Genomic DNA, 14,870 nt, shown 5'->3' with positions numbered 1-14,870 from the left:
ACCACACCTCACTTAGTCCTGTGGACTGCAAGAATCCCAGCAGAAGACGAGACACCTCTCTTCGCACAATCCAGTGGTCCCTGGGAAACACGATGTCCTCCGATGTAACATGGGGCACTCCTAGCTTCTGGAGATCACGGAAAAAGGTCAAGGTTGATTTTGCAGCAGTTATAATGTAGTGATCAATGTGCCCAGTCAAACTGCTCAAGGGGCACAAAGGGGGTTAAACAATGTCGTCCGTGTGATCCCAAGTGTTTCACTTTTTCTCCTGAGACACTATAAGACCGCTGTATCCGACAGCATTACACGCATGATGACGCGGGCGGTGCACTCGTTGCGTCCCATTATTATTTTATTGCTTGATTAAAATTCTTCGTCCTCGTAAATTCCCTCTATCACTTAGCAATGCCACTACTCACAACCACGTTTTTGTTTCAATTTTTGTTCCACTTTTGTTACCTCACTCAAGCACAGAGTAACAGCTAGCAGACCGTTGAGGGAAAATAAACAGACAACAGGCGAATTACCAACACGTGTACAATCTTTGTCGCGCATTGTTGCGATCAGCGACCGAATCCGGCTGATCTACAGATTAAAAGATTCTGTCGTTCTGGCAAACAACGGTCGCATTGCCGGGACCTCGTACTGCGCATGCGCCTACTCTCGTCCACTTCGACGCTTTCCGCCGCGATAATGAAGTTTCTGACCCACCCACCGGTCGGCTTACAAAGAAGCGGCCTGCTCGCAGTGCGGGCGCAACGTCCCGATAGCGTCAGCGTCCGTACTTCTGTTCGGTGTGACGATTTTCGGGGCTACAAGGCCATGGCGACCGGCGGTTCGGGAGGACATGGATGGGACGGCGGACGAGACGGCGGCTGGAACTGGAATAGTGGAGGTAAGAGCAGCCCGGGAGGACATCGAGGCGACAACCGGGGAGGAGGCGGCGGCGAGCGGAATTCCAGAGAAAGCGGAGGCGGTGGCGGACGTGGCATGGGACGGGGTCGCGGTCAAAGTAAGAACTGCCATGGCTGACCTAATTATCACCAGGCACTGTGCCCACGGCGATAGCTTACAGGTAGCGTAGTGCGTGACGCAGTCTCTTGCTAAATATAACACTCGTGTCTAGCAACGTTGCTGTAACTATATATATAACGCAGGATTTCGCACGCTGTCCAGTTGTGCTACATTTGATAACGACGTCGCCTGAATGTGTCTGGAGAAAGAAAAAAATACCGTGTCGACGCCCTTTTGTTTTGGCTTTTTTTTTTCGCAATCCGGGCTTTCTGTAAAAAAAAATGGCAGCATCTCCACTCTCTGAATGATTGCTTGGGTGCGGAGTTCGGGGACTCGAAATTGCATCCAAGTTGCGCCCCGAGTGACGTCCTCCGATTTGCGCCCCAACAGACATTCGATTTGAGCCGCGAGTTGCACCTTGATTATTCCCTAAAGAAAACTGCAGCTCGCGGCTCGAGTCGAATTTCGCTTGATTTTCGCTTGATGGTGGTGTGCGCACGGATGGACGCGGACGGACATTGGGAGTTCCTAAGGTACTTCGTACCGTTGCAGGCGAGGGAGTAAGCCGTTTAACTCACGGTCGTAGCCCAACGGGTAAGACGACTGACACTGTCTGGTCTACCAGGCACAGGCTAGAGTCCTGCCGGTGCCTATGTGATTTTTTTGCGATTGCAAATGCTATGCGCACGGACGCGGACGGACATTGTACGGTCCTAAGGTACTCCGCACCTAAACCGCAGCTGCGTTTGTGACCCAGAAGTGCCGGGACACCTAAGCGCTTCTTCCGAGTGGTAAAGGGGAAACGATGACTCTTTGCTTGCACCTCGCGTTAAAATGTCGAAGAACTTTTGCAGTGTAAGCTTTCTGATTGAGACGTTACACTCTGCGATCCGCCTTTACGCTTTCGAATGGCTTCGATCTGTGTCGCGCGCGCGTTGCGCCGCGGCTCCTTCCTGCCACCATGTAACGGTCGAGTCTACAACGGTGCGTTTTGCTGCCTGTCTTTTCGCTCCGCTCTTCCGTTCGCTTAGTGCCTGTTCGGTCGCCTCTGGCTACTGCAGAGGTACAGGTGCCGTCAGAAGTAATTGGACAACGGGAACTGTGGCCGAACCGCAGAGGACGCCTTGTAGCTGCACCGGCGGTAAACGAAAGGTACAGAACACGCATGCGCGCCTGCCGACGGTGATAGACCATCGATACTTCTCAACCCACTTCTTTTACGCGGATTCGAGGAAAATTTTCGCACCATACTGGTCTCAGCGATGGCGCTGATAGCATACCCGTGCACCTGAAAATATTAGAAAAGAAAAAAAATTGTCACTTCAGATCCGTGCGATTGCTACGCCTCTCCAGAAGCTCGCGTGCGCTGAAAGTGAGCGACGCTGCCAGATACCGCCTCTGCTATCGGCACCATCTCTGAGCCCAGTATGCTGCGAATAATTTCCTCGAAGCCTCGTTAAAAGAAGTGGGTTGAGAAGTATAGATGGGCTATCACCGTTGGCAGGCGCGCATGCGTGTTCTGTTCCTTTCGTTTACCGCCGGTGCAGCTACACGGTGCTCCTATGCGGTTCGTCCACAGCTCCCGCGCTTCAATTACTTCCGACGACACCGGTGCAGGTACAGGGGAGATTAAAAGAAATACGAACAACGGAGCACACAGCCTCCGACGCATGCCGCACCATCTGGCTGCTCTTTCAGTAAACTGCGCGCATGCGTAGTTCATTCAGAGCGTTTCAGAGTGGGGCCTACTGTTAGGGGAAATACTTTATAAAGAAGCGACGCAGGTAATTCATTTTGAGTCTTTTTATGGCCTGTCGCCACTGGGCATCCTGTTATCCCCTACATTCGGGAGCCAAGCGCGCAGCAGGCTGATTGCAGCTAGCATGATGCCCTTCAACGAGCATCCTGCTCACTGGCGACGCAACCTGAAAAGATGCCTCAAAGTAAACGGCCGGCGTTGCTTCTTTATCAAGAATTTCCCCTGACAGTAGGCCAGTCTCAAACACTCTGAAAGAACTACGCATGCGCGCAGTTTACTGACCTTGCAGCCAGACGGTGCGGCATGCGTCGGAGGCTGTGCGCTCCGTTCTTCGCATTTCTTTTAATCCCCCCTGTACACGGCGCTCCTACGCGGTTCGTCCATATCTCCCGTGCTCCAATTACTTCTGACGGCACCTGTGCGCTCGCACCGTCGAAAATGACGCCGGCGTTTGCAGTGGGCCAGCTACTGCGTTCACATTGATTCCTGGAGCGCCACGTCAAAGAAGTGGCAGCACATTTGACAGATAATCGGTTAACAAACATTGCTCGTATTTTTGTGTTCATAACAGTCTGACATTTCGGTATGTCGTGCCGGCGTTAGTGCACTATCCCCGCACTATTTCCAGCGTGTCAGTGTCGTGTTTCGACACTGCATCGTATTGTTCTTCCTGCTATTAGGCTTTTCGGATCCCCGTATTTCCTCATTGTTAGCAAGCTGACGGTGATGAACTGGTGCAGTCGCGTGCGATTTGAAGGTAATCGCGCGAGCGGCGACCGACCACGACGATAACGCCCCCACGCTGCTTGTTTTACCCTGCCTGGTTCCTGGTTTACGCATTCTTCTCTCCCTCGGTCGCTGTTTATTCCAGCAGCCATCACTCCAGCAGCAAAATCAATAACCCCTTCCTCTTTTTTTATCGCGCACGCAGCGACGACGTCCCACTCGCGGTATTTTACAGCAGTTCTCGAAAAGGTGCGCAGAAAAGCATTCTCGGGAAATATTGGACATTTATAACAATGGGTGCTATCGTTGCTCACGATAACTAAGGAAAAAACGCACACGTGATTGCAACCAGACAAGATCACCACAAAGCGGAAAGGGTGGTTTACTAGCCGCGGGAGTGATCACTGCTTGACGGAACAACGACCGAGAGAGAGGAGAATGCATAAACTAGGTCCCAGTAGCTCCGAAAAAGGCCGCGCGGGGGCGTTATCGCCTTTATCGGTCGAAGCTCGCGCGATTACCTCCAAATCGCCCGCGACTGTACGTCTTGGCAGTTATGAGCGGCAGTTCTCAGTCCAGTCCGGATGGTTGCCGTAACGGCGTGTGCACCCCCCCCACCTCCATTTTCTTTCCTTCCGTTCTGTCCCTCTTCTATGTGACCTGTGTAAAAGTGCAGCTTCTGGCTGTGCGTGATAGCGAGCGTTTGTCCATGTTCGTCGTCTGCGAGATTAGCTTCTGAGCGTAATGTTTCTCGGATTAGCCCTAGTGGGCAACCGCCTTTCGTCTGCGCCGTCTTTTTAAGTGCGAATGCACTTTATAAGCGACCCTGAATTCCGGTGACCGCCGTCCGTCCACATAGCAGCAGCTGCGGGTGCGCGCGCTCCTCGTCTCCCTTGGCAACGGGGGGAGATGGGCGCGCGCTGCCTGGCCGCTGACATGGCACATACCCACGTGGGGGATTGGCCAGGAATCGGGCGTGAGAAGGGCTAATGCACCCGCTTAAAGGAGTACTGACACGAAATTTCAAAGCTGAGATCCGCTCTAGCAATCAAGTACAACGACAACACAAATAGGTGTCTGTGAATAAATGCACCTTTCTTTCTTTGTAGTTGTGTGTGTGTGTGTGATGTCTCTTTCGCGAACATTACCGAACCGCGCAAATTCAACTCATGCATTCGCACTTTCACATTCTTCCCCTCGGGGAAATGCGGGGAAATTTTTTGCGATGCGGTTTCTATGCTCGAGCGTTAGAACGTTATACATACGCACAACGTAGCGCACTAATTGATACACGCAGGCGAGCATTTCGAAGATCGTAGGGCAAGCCAAACGTACGAAGAAAAAAACAAAAGGATTGAGAGGGTGAAAGTGTCGCTAATTATTATCGTAAAAGGGGGGGGGGGGGGTCTTCGCATTTTGGTAAAGGTTCACCCACGTCCGCCCTCGTATTTTTTTTTTCGTCCTACGATTTCTTGTTCTATCCCCCGGAGACTACTGCTCACATCTTAGTTTCGCTGAACGCAGTAAAGGTCAACAAAAACTGGGGCTTTTGTATTAAGAAATCTCCCATTCCTCTGGTACTAGAAATGCAAGTGGAGTCTACGAATACCGCGGATTACACCTAGATCAGCAGCGAAAGCAGAGCTGCAAATCCAAGGGCTTTGTGTGAGTCTTTTGCACACTAACGAGACCTGGGTTCCAATCACTGGCGGTCTTTTTTTTTTTTTTAATGGGCCACCTTGTTTTAGCGAGTCTATAGCGATGATCGCCCCGTTATTATACAACCCTCGATATAATTCAACCAGCACTTAGGGTTCAGGCATTTTCAAATGAATGTGTAAAATTTGCGGACTCTGCGCGCCTTTACCAGCAGATGCGCGGTCCAGTGATCCTGCTGCCGACGCGGCGCAGCAAAAAATTCCCCGCATTTCCCCGAGGGGAAGAATGTGAAAGTGCGAATGCACGAGTTGAATTTGCGCGGTTCGGTAATGTTCGCGAAAGAGATATCACACACACACACACAACTACAAAGAAAGAAAGATGCATTTATTCAGACACCTATTTGTGTTGTCGTTGTACTTGATTGCTAGAGCGGATCTCAGCTTTGAAATTTCGTGTCAGTACTCCTTTAAGCGGGTGCATTAGCCCTTCTCACGCCCGATTCCTGGCCAATCCCCCACGTGGGTATGTGCCATGCACAGACACCTATTTGTGTTGTCGTTGTACTTGATTACTAGAGCGGATCTCAGCTTTGAAATTTCGTGTCAGTATTCCTTTAAGCGGGTGCATTAGCCCTTCTCACGCCCGATTCTTGGCCAATCCCCCACGTGGGTATGTGCCATGTCAGCGGCCAGGCAGCGCGCGCCCATCTCACCCCGTTGCCAAGGAAGACGAGGAGATTCCTGGCCAATCCCCCACGTGGGTATGTGCTATGTCAGCGGCCAGGCTGCGCGCGCCCATCTCCACGTGCGCGGACATCGCCGGTGGACGCAGGTTCAGGGTCGCTTAAGAAGTGCATTGCACTTAAAACTTTATCCGGCAGGTTGGGCGGAGCGGACGATCATTTGTCCGGCAGCCGAACCGCGGTTCCCGAAGCGGTAAACGCACGCGCAGTCGCGTCAGTTTCCGCTCATCGTTTCGCCCTCCAACCCGACGCGTACGTTAGTGATAACAGGTATTTTCCTCCTCCGAGTGCTTGATGTTCCTTTTCCTAGGCTTTAGCCTTCAAAGCACGCAAGCAGACCCCATTCCGACCACAACTCGTTCGTTCCCAAACTTGCACAAGAAGGGCTTGCGTTCGGGCTAGTTGGTATTCCATAACGTTCATCTTAAGCGCAGAAAAAAAGCAGGGATACAATAGACAAGGGCAAGCACTTGTCCTTGTCTACTGTGTCCCTGCTTTTTTCTGCGCTTAAGATGAACAAACCTACACGTTGTTTTCTCGCTGGAATGTCTTCATGCGAGCGATGTCCCGGGCGTTAACCGGCTTTCTTTCAGCTGCAGTGCATTATGAACTGCAACGAAAGCAAACCATACACTGGAGTGCGCATCTTCTGCAACGATCAAATTTCTCTTCCGCGCCCGCTTCGTGCTGGCGATACGGGCAGCTTTCGCAGTCCTGCCGGGAGCGAAGGAGAGATGCAGCGTTGGAGAGTCTTCAAGATGCCCTGCCACCTACGTTTATCAAGCCGGGTTTTCAAGTAATCGTAACACTGGCCATTATTCCGGCCCTTCGCGTCTTTTCGAACTTCCTGACTATGCGACCGATGCTGAAGGTATTTCTTATGCGACAGTATTCAGCGACTCATTCAGCGGTAGTCTTTCCGGCGTCAGGTACAGAACAGACTCCTTAAAACTCCTTTGGCTTTCAAGGCAAACACTTTTCGGTACAAGGCAAGGCCCGACGTTAACTTCACGTGCTAAACTAAATACCCGCAGCAAAACCCTGCCCGACGTACGGGATCTGCGTCAGCATAACCACAATGAAGATGGCATGACTATTCGCATTCAAATTGCTTTCGCGCTATTCCACCGTCGTAACCAGCTTGCCGTCAAAGCGGGCGTAGGCTTTCCGGAAAAGTCGGCCTGGGTTGGTATTGTAGATGGCGGTACATAGACTTGCCTTGTTCGTCTATCAAATGCACTTTGCGGGGCGAGAGGAATCGTCCCTTACGTCGGTTTGGCTGAGGGACTTTCACGAATTTCGCGTCAGCAAGTTCCATATTTGCGTTCTGTTTCTTAAACGAACCTCCATAGTTCGCATTCTCTACATGCCTTGTTTTCCACGTTCTGGCGGGGACGTGCGTGCCGTATGTTTCCATGCGCTTCGCATTTAAAGAGTGGTTGTTTCAGACGCACCTGCTGGGAGCTACCAGGGTCCTGATCGAGACGAGCCGCGCGATGGGGCTCTTCGGAGTGGAGAGTCGTACCCCTGCCCGCCGCAGCATCTGCAGGAGGCCTCGTACCCCTACCTGCAGCAGTATGTGCAGCAGGCCTCGTACCCCTACCTGCAGCAGTATGTGCAGCAGGCCTCGTACCCCTACCTGCAGCAGCAGCAGCAGGCCTCGTACCCCTACCTGCAGCAGCAGGCCTCGTACCCCTACCTGCAGCAGCAGGCCTCGTACCCCTACCTGCAGCAGCAGCAGCAGGCCTCGTACCCCGACCTGCAGCAGCAGCAGCAGCAGCAGCAGGCTTCGTACCCCGACCTGCAGCAGCAGCAGCAGGCTTCGTACCCCTACCCGCAGCAGCAGCAGCAGCAGGCTTCGTACCACTACCCGCAGCAGCAGCCGCAGCAGGCTTCGTACCACTACCCGCAGCAGCAGCCGCAGCAGCAGCAGGCTTCGTACCACCACCCGCAGCAGCAGCAGGCTTCGTACCACTACCACCAGCAGCAGCAGCAGCAGGACCCGTACAATCACCCGCAGCAGGCGCTGTACTCTCGGGCGCCGATGCAGCCGTTCAACATGCTTTCCGTCCAAAGGTCCCTGCCCGCACAGCCCCAGATGAGGCCGGCTGCCGAAAGGTCAAAGCCGTCGCCTGAAGGATCCCGCACGCCGGAAGAAATCGATTTGGTCGCAAATCACTTCGCCATAGCAGTAGGCGGCGGCAATGTGTACCACTACGACGTCGCAGTCTCATCTCTGCGTCGCGCCCAAGGTCCCGCTGTGGATGCTGCTCAGGATGCCGTCGTGCAGCAGGTGCCCTGCCTGGTCGCTCGTGTCAACCGCAAGGTCATTGCTAAGCTGTTGTCGACTAACCAGTACTACTTTCCCGGCCATCCAGTGTTTGACGGCCGCAAGAACCTGTACACCCGAAAGAAGTTGTTGTTGGGCGAGGACTTCGGTGTGACTGTTGTGGTGGACTGGCCGGAACGACAGTTCGGCGTGGCAATCAAGTTGGTGGCCGAGCTGAACCTGCACACGCTGAGTGAGCTTTACAAGGGCAGGACGCGTGCCGTGCCGCAGGACGTGCTCCAGGCCCTGGACGTCGCCATGAGACACGGACCCTGCATGACCCTCACCCCTGTCGGCCGCTCTCTCTTCCCCAAGCCAAGCGAGGGAGGGGCCGCTTCGCTCCACGCCGGCACCGAGGTGGTGTTTGGCTACTACGCCAGTGTGCGGCCAGCCCAGACGACGCACACGCTAAACATTGACCGCTCTGCTACGGCGTTCTACAGGTCCGGACCTGTCGTGCAATTCATGAATGACCTTCTGTGGAACGGCCGTGCGAATTTTCCCTTCGGGGACCTCGACGCTAGGCAGCGCTCCAAGCTGTCTGAAGAGCTGAAGATGGTCAGGGTGAGGGTCACCCACATAGCCGACCCTCGAACCTACGCAGTAGCCAGCGTCACTCAACAGCCGGCCTCCAGGGTCGAATTTACGAGGAGAGACGGGGTGAAGCAGACGGTAGCGGACTACTTCGACGAGAAATACCCTGGCGTCATTAGGCAGCGCAACCTACCTTGCATACAGTCTGGCAGTTCGAAGCGGCCAGTGTACCTGCCGATCGAGGTATGCGACATCGTAGAGGGGCAGCCGTACCGAAAAAAGCTGAGCCCGTTCATGACTTCGGCCATGATTAAACAGACCGCGACGTCTCCCTCCGAACGATTCCGTCACATTCAAGACTCTCTCAACAACCTAGTGCCCCTCGCTGATCCCTACCTGCGAGAGTTCGGCATCACTCTCGACACACAAGCAACCCAGCTCACGGGCCGCTGTCTCACAGCGCCGCTGCTGGCCTTCGGCGGGGACGAGGTGCAGCCGCTCGACGGGCAGTGGGCCTTGCCAAGGTCCGGCCTGCTGCACGCCAAACCTATCCAGAACTGGGTCCTGTTGACGTGCGGCTGCGAAAAAAATCGCAGCGCCGGCACCCTGATCGAAGCGTTAAAAAACACGGGCGGCAATCTGGGCATGCGGGTGGACCATCCCCTGACCCAGGAGACCGCGGAGCCCACCCGGGATTCCATTTGGATGAAGCTGTCGGGCCTGCAGAAGCAGCTCCACAATCTGAGCCTCGTGGTTGTCCTTCTAGGGAAAAATGCGCCCTATGCTGTCGTCAAGGAAGTGGCCGATGTGCGTCTAGGAATCCTTACGCAGTGCGTAATGGAGAAGAGTTTTAAGGGCGCGAAAAACTTATCGACCCTCGTGACCAACCTGTGCCTCAAGATAAACGCAAAACTCGGGGGCATCAACAACGGCTTCTGTGGCGACCAGGAGCAGCAATTCTCCGATACACTCGTCATTGGCGCCGACGTGACTCACCCTGCGCCCGGAGACAAGTGAGTGAGGGCACCGGCGTGACAGGTATTCTGGTTCGGGGATTCCTCCTGCGCGTTGTCCGTAGCCACGAGCAAAAATTTACGGACCACGGAAATGGCAACTTACGTTTTCTTTTCCTGTAGCAGCCCACAAACCTTGGTGTGCATGTGAGATGTCGTAGAATTCCTAAAATATTTCAAAAATACCGCACATTGTACTTCGGGCTGCCGTGCAGCACCGCAATAACCCAAAAATGCTGATTTCGGGGTCCGTCAACTTTTGCTCTTGACGGTGCATGCCAGGCTCCAAGGCTAGAATTCTTTCGCACAGTCAACGCCACCTGTGTAACATCGCCGATCGCGTCCGCTGAAAATTGCGAAACGGACACTTTCCTGCCATCGCCTCCAGTCCTTCCCCGTTCGTTAGCCTTTCCGCGTGCTCCCGGCCTGAACACTGTCTGCGAGGCAGCGCCGCTTCGCGGAACCTGTTAAAACGATTTAAAGGGTCTGTACTGCCTTCTCAAGGTGCATGGTGGTTCTACGCCTCCATGCTTGGGTCCCGTAGGTCACCTAGTTTCTCCGCTGATCCGTGGTGTGGCGCGCACCAGCGGACACGCCTCGAACGTCCCTACTACTACCATTTTAAGACGGTTGACGCGTTAGGCAAGGTCGTAAGGCTGTGTTGGTATAGTAGACTTGGCATAACGAAGTTCAAGACGGGAGGTGAACAGTATACGATGTTGCGCTGCTCGCGGCAGAGGGCCTCGAACTCGTGGCAGTAACTTTTACTTTCACGTCACGTGCTTCTGGTACTAGTTTCGTTTTCTCTCCATCTCTACTTAATTTGCGATTGCATTCGCATTCTTCCGCATCTATTTCGCTGTCGTTCGAGTAACCGCTGACCTTTGGCTAGTGTCTGGCACTTGGCCAGGAGCCAGAAATAGCTCGTAATAATTGTGAGACCACTTTTAACACTACAAAAAAAGATGTCTGCTTTGTTCAGTGCCTGTCAGTGTTTACATTCCTTTTTCAATGCGGTAATGAATGAGGTGCCAGATGTCACCTCGGATGTGAACACGATTCGAGGTGCCCTGACGCCAGTTGTTGGTTTAACATTCCCTAAAGTAACTTGGCTGAAGTAACCCACCGCGGTGGCTCAGTGCCTAAGGCGTTGCGCTGCTTAGCACTAGGACGCGGGTTCAATCCCCGGCCTTATGGAGGCGAAATGCAAAAACGCCCGTGTGTACGATGTTTCTGTGCACACGAAAGATCTCCAGGTGGTCAAAACTAATCCGGAGCCTTCCACTATACGGCGCGCCTCATCGCCTGCGTTGCGTCGGCGCGTTAAACCCTACAATCAATCAACTTGGCTGAAGTACAATCGGCCTCCTGTAACATTTTTTCTGATAGTCGGCGAAACAACACCCCCCTCCTCAACCCCCGTTTTTTTAACTTGGTGTACCGGGACGTTCCGAGTGAGCTGCCATATAGGCTCCGTCGAGCACTTCGTGATTCAGGAACATCGGTGTACTGCTGGTGGTGTTCAAAGGAAGTGCGATCGTGACAAAGGCACATGTCAAGAGTTTGTAATTGGTCACGATGATTGACCAACCCTCAACTGTACTTCCAGAAGCGTTTCCAGGATGGCATCCTTTCCACTAACACAGCATCGGGCTTGCATAGGCCGCATGTCTCCTCAGGAACCATGTCTCCTTTTCTTTTTGCGCAGGGAGAAGCCTTCCATTGCTGCCTGTGTCGGAAGCCTGGACGATGTTCCGTCGCAGTACCGGGCATCGATTCGCGTTCAGAGGCAGGAGAACGAAGCTGTCGCCCGGGTTGAAATTATCACAAACCTCAAGGTCTGTGCCCAGTGTGCTTGAGTAGACGCTCTCTCTACTCTTTTCCTCGGTGTTCACATTCTTCGGACGGTACTTGCAAAGCAGAGGCAGAAATTTCGCGACTTGTCACATCGGTTGGTTTGATCACATTCGGCATATCTCACACCCGGATTGCCTCGTGTGCCCGACAATGACATCGACGACAGAAAGAATACAAACAGAAGCGCTCTTGTTTGTCCAGATCGAACAGTGCATGGGTTATCTCCTGTTGTCGCCGTCGACTCGACCCTGAGCAAAGCTTAGCGTAGCGTGAGCTACTGGCCGAGGTTGAGCAGTTTCGCGTGGCTCCTGGAGAGTCGTGCTGCGCATGCGCGATGAGCAGTGACGTCACACGGCGCACAGAACGTTGCTCGCTGCCCGGCGTCTCTCACACGCCCCACGCGCCCGGCGCCTTCGCCGACCTCCGTTCCGCACGTGGCGGCCCGGTCCACGCGACGATCATGCGAGGGGTGGCCGGGTGTGGAACCTATGGCTCGTGTGTCACAGCAACAGCGGCGTGCACCTGTGGAACCAGCGTAGCTCTTGGGCGATTGGTGACGCTGCGCCGGGGCCGCTTGATAAATATGCATGTGTCGCATAACGCGTATACTGTGTGTGTGTCATTGATTCAGCAGTAAGCATGATAATCAAGCTAGAGAACCAGGAGAGCTAAGAATAACCAGCTGAACCTTAGCTCACACTGCGTATATCCTGGCATAGCCGAGCTAAGCCACTGCTAATTTTTTGACATTCGGGAAGTCTTGTTCTTCTAGTCACGTCCACGCACCACGACCCCTGTAAAGAATTCGCTCGTTCCTCTTCACGTGTCAATGTTGTCCAAGCGAAAGCTTTCTTAGTTGAACCGTTGGCATCCTGTCAAAACACGAATGCATTTCCACCCAGACCAAACAGCTCCTATATGAGATCTCTGTACACACGGCGCCTGCGGGACACCGTGCTTCTTTCATTGTGGCAAAACGCGTACTTGAAAATCGCGAAAAAGGAAGATTCTAAATAACAGTACGCCCATCGATCGTGGAGGAGCAGTACAATAGCATCGTCGATGCGTTTGCTTAGTGCGCGATCAATCGTCGCATGGGTATGTTCTTTGTGTGCGACTTAGGTTTTTGAAGGTTTAAGGATCGATCGGACGCAGTTTGAGCTGTCGCGCTTCACTAAATTTACGAGTGGAACTTTTTAACCCGGCCGTACGTTGCCCAACGCGAACAGAAAACCTCCGATTGGAAGGAACCTTTTTCCGTGGTGGTAAGCGTTTTCGGGTCCCTCGTGTTATGAAACCCGCGCCTGTCCTATTGAGCTCTCATCGCATTCCCTGAGCACATTTTCTTTGGGTTATTCGTCGGATGCCTGGCTGGTGAACGCAACGCTACGAAGTGAGGGGTCGCCAGCTGTTCCTCCAGCTTTGCACCACAAATGCAAGCTGCGCCAATTTCGTTTCAGGAATGGATGCTAAAGCTTTTTCTTGCCAGTTCTTCAGGCCTACTGTTGACAGTTCCAAATGTTGTGGTGGGCCGTCCTGCATCTCCATTTCCGTCAATATGGAATGTGCTGTTAGCTGACCTGCTGAGCTCTGGCTGTTCTCTCCACCGCAGGATATGGTCGCCGAGCTCCTGTGGGCCTACCGGGATAAAAGGAGGAAACGTCCCGAGCGGATCTTCTTCTACCGCGACGGCGTAAGCGAGGGCCAGTTTTCCTCGGTGCTGCGCGATGAACTCTCTGCCATTCAGAAGGCCTGCAGCGAGGTTATCTCGTCCATTCCGCCCATCTCCTTCATCGTCGTCCAGAAGCGGCACCGCACGCGGTTCAAGCCGGTTAGGGAAGCCGATGGCGTGGGAACAATGAAGAACATTCCCCCCGGCACTGTTGTGGACTCGGTGGTCACCCACCCGCGGGAGAAGGACTTCTTCCTCTGCAGCCACATTGGTATCCAGGGGACCAGCCGGCCGGCCCGTTACGTGGTCCTCCACGACGACTCCGACTTGGAGTTGGACACTTGGCAAAAGCTCAGCTACCAGCTGTGCCACACGTACGCCCGCTGCCCGCGCAGCGTGAGTATCCCTACCCCGGTGTACTACGCCCACCTGGCTGCCTTTCGTGCCAAGGAGCACATAGCGAGCGCCCGCGCCTCTCACGGGGGCGCCTCAATCAGGAGCTACGACAAGGCCGTCAAGGTGGCCGAAGCGCTCAAGGATGTCATGTACTTTGTGTGAATATAAGTGTGCTTTCGCGGGAAGTGTTTAATCACTGACGGCTCGAATAAACGGTTCTTCATTCTATGCCGCGCAGCCTGTTCTCTACTGCTGATGACCGGGTGTACAGGCTGTGAGCCGCCATTGTATTGGGCCACAATTACTTTTCCATTGCGGGTCTCGCTGGTCCAACACAAGCCTGAAAGTATTTTTAGTTAACAAATACCTTACAGGCTCTATTACGGAGTATGGAGTAAGGGGGGTACATAGGAAAGAATGGTAGTGGGTGATACTTCTGCCACTGTAACTAACAATGGTTGCACAAATGACAAGGAAGTGTTTCAGGCCACAAGTATTTAACAGTTGCAAAAAAATAACATGAACAAAAACAGCATTGAAGGAGGTTATACAATGCTATCGAGATCGATGAATCATTATTGGCTCGCGAAAATTTGCACGATTAGTTAAATTGGCAATGACGTCGGGTAGGTCATTCCAGAGTGCTATGGCACGAGGCAAAGCAGATGAATTAATTCACCCCCCGCGGTGGCTCAGTGGCTGAGGCATTGCACTGCTGAGCACGAGGTCGCGGGTTCGATTCCTGGCCACGGCGGCCGCTTTTCTGATGGAGGCGAGAAGCAAAAACGCCCGTAAGTACGAGATTTCGGCGCACGTCAAAGATCCCCAGGTTGTCAAAAATAATCCGGAACCCTCCACTACCGCGAGCCTCATCGCCTGCGTTGCGTCGCCGCGTTAAACCCTACAATCAATCAATTGAATTAATTTGTTTTTCCAAAGATGCGTGTGATGCTTCGTTGATTGTGTAGTTTTTACATGCGCAACGGTGCTGTTAGTGGGAAGGGTGGTGGCCCGGATGCGTGAATATTGTCACGAAGCCAGGGACGACGCAGTTGTTTTGGAAAAGACACAAGTTTATTGGAGCGAACTTGTGCTCCCCTAACAACTCAAAAGAATACAGAGGCGGCGAAACAGCGGTCAACAAAGTGACGTGCGTCGGCGAACGT

At 53.4% G+C, this 14,870-nt stretch overlaps 1 protein-coding gene across 4 annotated transcripts; it reads left to right on the top strand.

Moving 5' to 3' along the window:
• The first annotated feature begins 646 nt into the window (after positions 1-646).
• Positions 647-13,929, top strand: LOC144162361 (protein argonaute-4-like). Of its 4 annotated transcripts, XM_077692859.1 has the most exons (6): positions 648-895; positions 7,352-7,794; positions 7,837-7,866; positions 7,903-9,779; positions 11,488-11,617; positions 13,249-13,929. In XM_077692859.1, the coding sequence occupies exons 1-6, from the start codon at positions 652-654 to the stop codon at positions 13,864-13,866; spliced, it is 3,342 nt and encodes a 1,113-aa protein (XP_077548985.1). In that variant the 5' UTR covers positions 648-651; the 3' UTR covers positions 13,867-13,929. The 4 variants fall into 4 exon arrangements, with proteins under 4 accessions (XP_077548983.1, XP_077548982.1, XP_077548985.1 ...); XM_077692857.1 differs by having other exon boundaries at positions 647-895; positions 7,352-7,866; XM_077692858.1 differs by having other exon boundaries at positions 7,837-9,779.
• Positions 13,930-14,870: the final 941 nt, after the last annotated feature.

Source organism: Haemaphysalis longicornis, unplaced genomic scaffold, assembly GCF_048455015.1.
Source record: "Haemaphysalis longicornis isolate Haplotype H1 unplaced genomic scaffold, Haemaphysalis longicornis Haplotype H1 scaffold_12, whole genome shotgun sequence".
Taxonomy (NCBI): Eukaryota; Metazoa; Arthropoda; class Arachnida; order Ixodida; family Ixodidae; genus Haemaphysalis; species Haemaphysalis longicornis.
This window is presented reverse-complemented; position numbering and strand designations above follow the sequence as displayed.